This window comes from Gymnoscopelus braueri, assembly GCF_963280865.1.
Source record: "Gymnoscopelus braueri genome assembly, chromosome: 15".
NCBI lineage: Eukaryota > Metazoa > Chordata > Actinopteri > Myctophiformes > Myctophidae > Gymnoscopelus > Gymnoscopelus braueri.
In genome coordinates, this window is record NC_137620.1 from 7,678,607 (window position 1) to 7,689,211 (window position 10,605).

The 10,605-nt window shown below is 37.9% G+C and overlaps 1 protein-coding gene across 1 annotated transcript in view; it reads left to right on the plus strand.

Moving 5' to 3' along the window:
• Window positions 1-10,294, plus strand: part of LOC308101327 (uncharacterized protein) — a 52,304-nt gene extending 42,010 nt beyond the window's left edge. Inside the window, exons 7-21 of the mRNA XM_080450751.1 lie at window positions 955-970; window positions 1,072-1,169; window positions 1,410-1,460; window positions 6,700-6,715; window positions 6,809-6,894; window positions 7,512-7,527; window positions 7,627-7,724; window positions 8,005-8,055; window positions 8,184-8,237; window positions 8,394-8,409; window positions 8,513-8,610; window positions 8,882-8,932; window positions 9,072-9,125; window positions 9,217-9,274; window positions 9,356-10,294. Coding sequence (XP_080306877.1) covers window positions 955-970; window positions 1,072-1,169; window positions 1,410-1,460; window positions 6,700-6,715; window positions 6,809-6,894; window positions 7,512-7,527; window positions 7,627-7,724; window positions 8,005-8,055; window positions 8,184-8,237; window positions 8,394-8,409; window positions 8,513-8,610; window positions 8,882-8,932; window positions 9,072-9,125; window positions 9,217-9,245 — 734 coding nt within the window. The 3' untranslated portion in view covers window positions 9,246-9,274; window positions 9,356-10,294. The remainder of the gene's footprint in view (window positions 1-954; window positions 971-1,071; window positions 1,170-1,409; window positions 1,461-6,699; window positions 6,716-6,808; window positions 6,895-7,511; window positions 7,528-7,626; window positions 7,725-8,004; window positions 8,056-8,183; window positions 8,238-8,393; window positions 8,410-8,512; window positions 8,611-8,881; window positions 8,933-9,071; window positions 9,126-9,216; window positions 9,275-9,355) is intronic.
• Window positions 10,295-10,605: the final 311 nt, after the last annotated feature.

Consider the following 10,605-nt stretch of genomic DNA (forward strand, 5'->3'; position numbering starts at 1 on the left):
CTATATTTACCATTTACAACTCTCCATAAAACATACTGAGGAGGTTGAGGTTGTTCTGTACCAGTCACCCTTTTTATTATCATTAAGACCACAAACATTATTTTGTATTAATTGCGTTATGTATAAGATTTTATATTGTTATTATTTTTTTGCCATAATCTCTTTTTATCTATTTGATATATTTCTTTCATTGTGATCTTTATTACATGCTGCTCTTGTTTTCTCTGTATCTAGAACGACTGCTGCCATTTACTGTCAACCAATTCCGCTTAGGAATTATAAACGTTTTCTTATCTTGTCTAATTTTATGTCTGTAGTCAGATTATAATCTCAGAGCAACTCTCCATAAATCAGTACTACGGCATAACAATATTACATTTTTGGCCCACGGTTTTCTTACCTTTTCTATGATGTTATGATATCTTAGGATGCATGGTACAGTAGAAACAATTCATAACTCCATCCCAGGTCCGCCACAGCTTAAAACGTGCGCCAATAGGCCTTGCGCTAGATTGTGTATTTTAATTCAATTTTTTTTTATTTTCCTTAGAGATCTGACGTTCATAGTGACAGAACACTATGCAACGTGATTGTCTTGAATGCGCCCCACCGGAAGTCTCGCTAGACGAGATTGAAATCTCGAGATTTCAATCTCGTCTAGCGAGACTTCCGGTGACAATCAAGACAATCACGTTGCATAGTGTTCTACTATGAACGTCAGATCTCACCCAAAAAAAAAGAAAAAAGAAGCTATTCATGTACACGATCTAGCGCAAGGCCTATTGGCACGCGTTTTACGCTGTGGCGGACCCGGGATGGAGTTATGACATTTTTCTACTGTACCATTCATCCTACGATATCAAAACATCATAGAAAAGGTAAGAAAACTGTGGGCCAAAATGCCTCTTTAAGGTTCAAATACGTATGGTTAATTTAATTGTTTTTAATTTACAGGTCGATGTTGTGTCAGGTAAGTACAGTATTGATCTCTGTCTATTCATCAACATGACAGCAGTAGATTCCATCTTGTTTCTACTTCATTTATGCCAAATATTTACCTTTTAATTACAGGACCGTTCAGTCTCAGGGAAGCAATCAGCGCTCAGCTGACTACCAGAACACCAATCAAATTGGGGCTCCTGATGATGTGCACCTCCCACTGCAGCATGGTCAGTCTGATGAACCAATCATGTTCTCGCAAGTTCTTCTGATTAGGACAACTGATTCTAATTGAATCTGAATTCATTATAATTTAAACATACGTCTTAATTTATGAAAATATGAGTGTTCGTTTTGGAAGCTCATTAAAGTCAGTTTGTTTTGTGTATTTCCTAATTAGCAGAAAAATTAACTAAAATGAAACCATGTTTGAAAATAAGCGCCACATTAATGTTTTTGTTTACCTTTAGATGACAACAGCATCTATGAAGTAATCCAGCAGCCACATAACTATGAAAATGGTGCAGTACACTTTTTAAAGATCCAATCCATTTATTGTCTCCGCCAGGCCGAAAGGCATGGCGAGAGAGTATGTTTTACCCCCTGTAACCAGCTAATCTCCGCCACTGTTGCCTTGATCGCAGCGAAACTGAGCACACACACTCCCTGGATGCCATTTCCGAACTTCTGCCCCAAATTTGGAGGAGAGGCAGACTTACGTAAAACACATTTTTTATATTACTCCTTCCGATTTTATTCAAATTTCACGCAAATCGGTACACATGATCTCCATAGTCATGTGATCAAGACGGATTTGTTTGATTTTTCATATTCCATTCTCATTGGCTAAGATTGACATCTAAAGTTTGCAGTAGTGGCTTGTTTTGAACAAAACTCCGCAAATCATGAACGCACCGTCCGATTGCGGTCAACCTTTGCACGCACCTTCACACTATGTTGAGGAACAAATGCCACCCTTTTAACATTGGCCAGTTATAGCACCACCAGCAGGTCTAATTTAGCAAAACACATTTTTTGCACAAATGCCTCAAGCCATGAATGCAGTGCCGTGCAAGGCCTAATAAGAAATGGCACCCTTTTCACATTGGCCTATTATAGCGCTACGAGGAGACCACAATAACCTACCCGACCTGGCGGAGACCTGTGCTCCGAGGAGCACTTTTTCTAGTTATCTAATTTTATTTTTGTTTTAATGTGGAATATGAATGTTAGTAATGTAATTTTTTTCAGGTTCTGGTGTATCACTTGATTTGTTAGACATGTTTTATCAATCCCTAATGAGTACAGTAACTTGTTTAGGGACCAGTCGAAATTTACAGAAGGGGGGCATGGAGGAAATATATGTGCCCTAATTTAAAATGCAATGACCCTCCCTCTGAATGGGAAAAAAAATCAATGACTCCCCAAGTGATTAAAAAAAAAAGAATGACCCTCCCCCAAAAATATCAATGACATTTACCTCAGTAAAATGATGTCTATTATACACTAATCTTATTTCTAACCTTAACTTCGAGTAAATAAATTGACCGCAAGAAGTAACATTGCATCGCAGAAAATTACTGACTTGAGTGGGATTCGATACCGTAGACGACGGAGCGCACGGATTCAGAGTCCGAGAATTTACTCAGGAGCTACCCGTACTAGCAGAAAGGTTGAGTTGTCAGAAAGACTTGCCCTTAGCACCGCTGAAAAGTCGCGCTGCTCGCGGCGCATCATCAATAGAGAACACTTGCTGTATTAAAAACAAATATGAAAGACAAGCGCGGTATAATGAGAGGCAGGTGCCTGGAGTGCACATGTGATGTGTATGAAACCCAGAACGACATTGCAGCATGTGATTATTGTGGCCATGCCCCTGGCCAACACATGCAGGTTTAAGTTGTGCCACCACCACCTGATAGTGATACAGCACCTGTCTCCAAATTTGACCAGGTATGTTTCGTTTTTTTCTACTGAAGCATCTGTTTTCAAAGAATTAGAATACATTTATAATGTATTTAGAGTGTGTGTGTGTGTGTGTGTGTGTGTGTGTGTGTGTGTGTGTGTGTGTGTGTGTGTGTGTGTGTGTGTGTGTACATATATATATATATATATATATATATATATATATATATATATATATACACACACACACACACAGGAAATAAGTCCACGGAAATAATTAATTTAACTTGAAGGTTAAGGTATGATTTAATTTTAATATAGTACAAGAATAGTGTAACTATCTGTAAAATATAACCCATTTATTTCATAAAATTATGTATTGGGTTATAGCCTATTTGTCTCAATATTTGTCACATTCAGCACTGGACTTCACTGACTGTAGGGGTCACATTAATCACATTAGAATCACAGATTATAGATTTTATGTTTTTTCCCCTATTTTCTGTATTTTTCATTAATATATAGTATTTCTTAATTTTTAATAATTATAGCTTGTAGATTGGCTTTTTTCAGCATTTGAAATTGTTTTAAAATAAAAGGAACAGTTTTCCCAACCGACAGAGAGTCAGAGACAATATTTAGCCTATATATGGTTCTGTATCAGTGTATGAGTCAGTTTTAGCAGATTTCATTCTAATTGGCTACTGTAGACTGCCTATGAATTTCATGGGCCTGGATAGGGCCACCTGGCCTGGCGGAGATCTGCCCTGTTGCGCAGCAGCACAGCAGCAGGTGAAGGCAATTAACTGAAATGAGGAGCTGCGCAGCTCAAACTAATCTATGTCAAACAGTCAAGTTCTAGCTGCTGAAATAAACTTCCCATTTGGATCATTGTTGACAAAGGAACAGAACATGGATATTGTTTGCAAAAGGATTATTTATTGTCCATCAGAGCGGTGAGAACACAGCTTCTCTCTGCTTTTGTATGATATTGATAGCCTAATCTTTGGATCTGTTTGCAGTTATTAATTTGTATTGCTGTTGATCCGACGTCGGGTTCTCTCTCCCCCCCCCCCCCCCCTCTCTCTCGTGCGCCCGCGTGCTCTCTCATGCCCCCCCCCCCTCTCTCTGACAAAAGTGTTGCTTGGCTTCCGCGCATTATAAACTGGAATATAGGCTTTAAATCTAACCTATCACTGGTTATGTGCAGCGTTTCACTTGATGTTGAATCTCAACCAGAGAACTGGTGTCTACCATTACCGTATAGAGGTGCGCGCTGTGCGTCCTGGCCATCTCCACGCATCCATTGCAGCCTGTGCGGAGTGTGCGCTCTGACGGGTGGTTGTTTGGTGTTATAATAATTTATAACTTGTTTGTAAAATTGATGAGGGGAAGGGGAGAATGTAATTCATAAAAACTGTAGTAAAAAATATATATAAAAACCCGGACTATTTTATTAATTAAAAAATGCATGACCCTCCCTTGGACTACATTTTAAATGGCATGACCCTCCCCTATTTTCCTCCATACCCCCCATTTCCTAAGGGACGAGTCGAAATTTAGGAAATGGGGGGTATGGAGGAAAATAGGGGAGGGTCATGCCATTTAAAATTTAGTCCGAGGGAGGGTCAACTAATTTTACTTTGAGTCCAAGGGAGGGTCATGCATTTTTTAATTAATAAAATAGTCCGGGTTTTTATATATATTTTTTACTACAGTTTTTATGAATTACATTCTCCCCTTCCCCTCATCAATTTTACAAACAAGTTATAAATTATTATAACACCAAACAACCACCCGCCAGAGCGCACACTCCGCACAGGCTGCAATGGATGCGTGGAGATGGCCAGGACGCACAGCGCGCACCTCTATACGGTAATGGTAGACACCAGTTCTCTGGTTGAGATTCAACATCAAGTGAAACGCTGCACATAACCAGTGATAGGTTAGATTTAAAGCCTATATTCCAGTTTATAATGCGCGGAAGCCAAGCAACACTTTTGTCAGAGAGAGGGGGGGGGGGCATGAGAGAGCACGCGGGCGCACGAGAGAGAGGGGGGGGGGGGGGGGAGAGAGAACCCGACGTCGGATCAACAGCAATACAAATTAATAACTGCAAACAGATCCAAAGATTAGGCTATCAATATCATACAAAAGCAGAGAGAAGCTGTGTTCTCACCGCTCTGATGGACAATAAATAATCCTTTTGCAAACAATATCCATGTTCTGTTCCTTTGTCAACAATGATCCAAATGGGAAGTTTATTTCAGCAGCTAGAACTTGACTGTTTGACATAGATTAGTTTGAGCTGCGCAGCTCCTCATTTCAGTTAATTGCCTTCACCTGCTGCTGTGCTGCTGCGCAACAGGGCAGATCTCCGCCAGGCCAGGTGGCCCTATCCAGGCCCATGAAATTCATAGGCAGTCTACAGTAGCCAATTAGAATGAAATCTGCTAAAACTGACTCATACACTGATACAGAACCATATATAGGCTAAATATTGTCTCTGACTCTCTGTCGGTTGGGAAAACTGTTCCTTTTATTTTAAAACAATTTCAAATGCTGAAAAAAGCCAATCTACAAGCTATAATTATTAAAAATTAAGAAATACTATATATTAATGAAAAATACAGAAAATAGGGGAAAAAACATAAAATCTATAATCTGTGATTCTAATGTGATTAATGTGACCCCTACAGTCAGTGAAGTCCAGTGCTGAATGTGACAAATATTGAGACAAATAGGCTATAACCCAATACATAATTTTATGAAATAAATGGGTTATATTTTACAGATAGTTACACTATTCTTGTACTATATTAAAATTAAATCATACCTTAACCTTCAAGTTAAATTAATTATTTCCGTGGACTTATTTCCTGTGTGTGTGTGTGTGTGTGTGTGTATATATATATATATACACACACACACACACACACACACACACACACACACACACACACACACACACACACACACACACACACACACACACACACTCTCTAAATACATTATAAATGTATTCTAATTCTTTGAAAACAGATGCTTCAGTAGAAAAAAACGAAACATACCTGGTCAAATTTGGAGACAGGTGCTGTATCACTATCAGGTGGTGGTGGCACAACTTAAACCTGCATGTGTTGGCCAGGGGCATGGCCACAATAATCACATGCTGCAATGTCGTTCTGGGTTTCATACACATCACATGTGCACTCCAGGCACCTGCCTCTCATTATACCGCGCTTGTCTTTCATATTTGTTTTTAATACAGCAAGTGTTCTCTATTGATGATGCGCCGCGAGCAGCGCGACTTTTCAGCGGTGCTAAGGACAAGTCTTTCTGACAACTCAACCTTTTTACTAGTATGGGTAGCTCCTGAGTAAATTGTCGGACTCTGAATCCGTGTGCTCCGTCATCTGCGGTATCGAATCCCACTCAAGTCAGTAATTTTCTGCGATGCAATGTTACTTCTTGCGGTCAATTTATTTACTCGAAGTTAAGGTTAGAAATAAGATTAGTGTATAATAGACATCATTTTACTGAGGTAAATGTCATTGATATTTTTGGGGGAGGGTCATTCTTTTTTTTTTAATCACTTGGGGAGGGTCATCGATTTTTTTTCCCATTCAGAGGGAGGGTCATTGCATTTTAAATTAGGGCACATATATTTCCTCCATGCCCCCCCTTCTGTAAATTTCGACTGGTCCCTAAATTTCGACTCGTCCCTTAGTGTTGGACATTGTCACCAACACGTTAACAGGCTTTCTCAATAAGGAGAAACTGACAAATAATTATGCCTGTAGGTTTTATTTGGTTCAAATATTTATGTTATATATACATTTTTATTATTCACAGATCCAGGTCGTTTCAGGTAAGTACAGTATTGACCTTTGTCTATTCAACATGTCAGCAGTAGATCTTGTTTTCTACTTCATTTGTGAAAAATATTTACTTTTAATTACAGACCCGTCCAATCTCAGGGATCAGCTGACTACCAGAACACCAATCGAATTGGGGCTTCTGATAATGTGCACCTCCCACTGCAGCACGGTCAGTCTGATGAACCAATCATGTTCTCGCATGTTCTTCTGATTCGGACAACTGATTCTAGTTGAATCTGAATTAATTATAACTTAAAAATACGTCTTCATTTATGAAAACATGAGTGTTCTTTTCGGAAGCAAAAAAAGTGAGTTTGTTTTGTGTTTTTCCTAATTAGCAGAACAATTAACTAAATTGTCAAACCATGTTTCAAACCATGTTTGAAATAGGCCTAACTAAAATAAGCACCACATTAATGCTTATGTTTACCTTAGGTGACAACAGCATTGATGAAGTAATCCAGCACTCCAATGACAATGACAATTGTACAGTATACTTTTTAAAGATCCAATCCGATTATTGTAATCTAATTTTATTTCATTTTAATGTGGAATATGAATGTTAGGAATATAATTTTGTTCAGGTTCAGGTGTATCACTTGATTTGTTAGAAATGTTTTATCGATCCCTGCTGAGTACAGTAACTTTTCAGTGGTTTGAGAGGGCATGGCCCTCTGTCAACTGTCCGTTCACAGGACAGCCTTGTCAAACCCTGACAAACAATTATGCCTGTAGGTTTGTATTTGGTTCAAATATTTATGTTATATATATTTTTTTGATTTACAGATCCTGCCTGTGTCAGGTAAGTACAGTATTGACCTCTGTCTATTCATCAACACGACAGCAGTAGATTCCATCTTCTTTTCTACTTCATTTATGATATGTAATCTTTTAATTACAGACCCGTTCAGTCTCAGGGAACGAATCAGGGCTCAGCTTACTACCAGAACGCCAATCAAAGTGGAGCTCCTGATGATGTGTACCTCCCACTGCAGCACGGTAGGTCTTTGAACCAATCATGTTGACTAAGGACTTAGGATACTTCTGACATGTTTTCTGACTTGGACAACGGCTCCTAATTTGAATTTAAATTAATTATAAATTAATAGCTGAACATAAATCTCTTTCATTCATTAAACCATGAGTGGTCCTTTTGGAAGTACATTACAAGTCAGTCAGTTCAGTGTCTGTTTTTCCTACTAATTCACAGAATAATTACAACCTTTTTTTCAATTGTGTTAAAAAAAGTCCACTTTATTATGTATTTGTTTGCCTTTAGGCGACACAAGCTTTTATGAAGTACTCAAGCGATCTACTGACTATGAAAACGGTACAATATCTAATGTTTAAATGTTCTAATGCAACACTGTTGTCGAGAGTTATTCATATTTTTAGGCCAAGTGGTTGTACATTTCCAGTAAGCAGAGATATCTGTGATTGTTTTTTTGTTTTTTTTAGATGGAATGGGAATTGAACTCGGTGAACAACAAAACTCTGGCAACCAACTGCAAGGTGAATACACCAACAGATGCATCAAACTGTTCAAATATGACCCTCATTCTGCAAAGCTTCTAATTGTCTCATGAAGGAGAAACTGACAAACAATTATGCCTGTTGGTTTGTATTTGGTTCAAATATTTATGTTATATATATATTTTTTATTTACAGATCCTGCCTGTGTCAGGTAAGTACAGACAGTATTGACCTCTGTCTATTCATCAACACGACAGCAGTAGATTCCATATTTTTTTCTATTTCATTTATGATATGTTATCTTTTAATTACAGACCCGTTCAGTCTCAGGGAACGAATCAAGGCTCAGCTGACTACCAGAACGCCAATCAAAGTGGAGCTCCTGATGATGTGTACCTCCCACTGCAGCACGGTCAGTCTTTGAACCAATCATGTTGACTAAGGACTTAGGATACTTCTGACATGTTTTCTGACAAGGACAACGGCTCCTAATTTGAATTTGAATTTAAATGAATTATAACTTCATAGCTGAACATAAATCTCTTTCATTCATTAAACCATGACTGGTCCTTTTGGAAGTACATTAAAGTCAGTCCGTTCAGTGTTTGTTTTACCTACTAATTCACAGAACTATTTTTTGATTGTGTTAAACAAAATCCACTTGTGTATTTGTTTACCTTTAGGCGACACAAGCTTTTATGAAGTACTCAAGCGATCTACTGACTATGAAAACGGTACAGTATCGTTTAAATGTTCTCTGTCATGCAACACTGTTGTCGAGAGTTATTCATATTTTTAGGCCAAGTGGTTGTACATTTCCAGTAAGCAGAGATATCAAGATATTGTTTTTTTTCTTCTTCTTTTTTTCTTTAGATGGAATTGGAATTGAACTCAGTGAACAACAAAACTCTGGCAACCAACTGCAAGGTAAATACACCAACAGATTAATCAAACTGTTCAAATTTGACCCTCATTCTGCAAAGCTTCTAATTGTCTTTCAACTCATTTTCACTTACAGAATCATCAGGAAGGCATGAGTCTACATAAGAGGAAACGCTTTGATAATGGATGTGGAGGTAATGTTGAGTATCATAATCCAGAGAGTTAATGAAAAGTGGTGTTCTATCCTGTAAATGTTTACTGTAACTTTGTTTCAGGTCCTTGGATAGAAACGTGTAGGACAACCCAACTTGGAAAATGGTTTAGATGTCAAATCACCTTGGAAATAATGAGGGACTGACTGTCACTTTTATACATCAAATGTTTTTTTTGGATAAACCTTTTTCTCAAACAGTAGTTGGAAAGTGGCGAAAACGGAATTGTTTCTATATAGACAACTGGCTTCAAGGTTATTTGCATTTGGTGTCTAAGGAGCAAGCAGCATCGCTTCCTCAAGATCTGCACAGTGACCACATGGACTCTTTGAGTTTAAACATGACAGTTTTGAACGAAAATGGTAATACATTAGAATTCACATATAGAATTCACATTAATAATAACAGCGAGGAGAATAGGAGTCCTTGTTCTTTTTTGTTTACTGATCCCCATTCCCCATTCCATTTAATTACAATATGTACACATGTATGTGATACTTTAAATGATCATACTTGGTGCGGGTGGGTGCTCCACAAGATCATATTGATAATTACTATATTATGTTGTATATATACAGTAGGCTTATAAAATCATATAGTTTTTTATATCTGTAAATCTGTAATGTACATTTTTAATATGTGCTTCTGTGTCAAACATTCCATGAGGACTTTTGCAACACGTTTGAAGATGTGTTGTTATGGTTTCCATAACAATAATCTTAAACGGGTAATATCATACTGTAGGACAGTGGTTCTCAAAGTGGGGTACGGGGACCCCCAGGGGTCCTTGGGGATGTTCCAAGGGTTCCCCAGCCAAATTAGTTAATAGCATCACAATCATATTAACCATTTATCCATATTTTATACGTTGCAGATATACAAGCTCACAGCCCATCACTTTGTGCCGCACTGTGTATCTGCTATTTTAGATTTTTTTTTTTTTTTTTAATCACAAAGATGTTTGGTTGATTTAAAATCATTTAGATTTTATTTTTAACACAAATGTTCTCTTCTGGGTTTCCCTGGCACAAAACATTATCAGAATGGGGGGGGGGGCGGGTGGGGGGGGGGGTTCCGCAGCCAACTACATATACATTTTGGTGTCCCTGACATGTAAAAGTTTGAGAACCACTGCTGTAGGACATTTTATGGTCTGGGAAACTAAAGGCTTTGTAACATCTTACCTGAGGATCTAAGACTAGCAAAATCATCTTTTACATCTCTTCTGAAAACTTACTTTAATTTGTGTATTTGATTGTCTTTTATCCATGCTTATTTCCTTCTGTGCCTTATTATATTTTTTATTGATATTC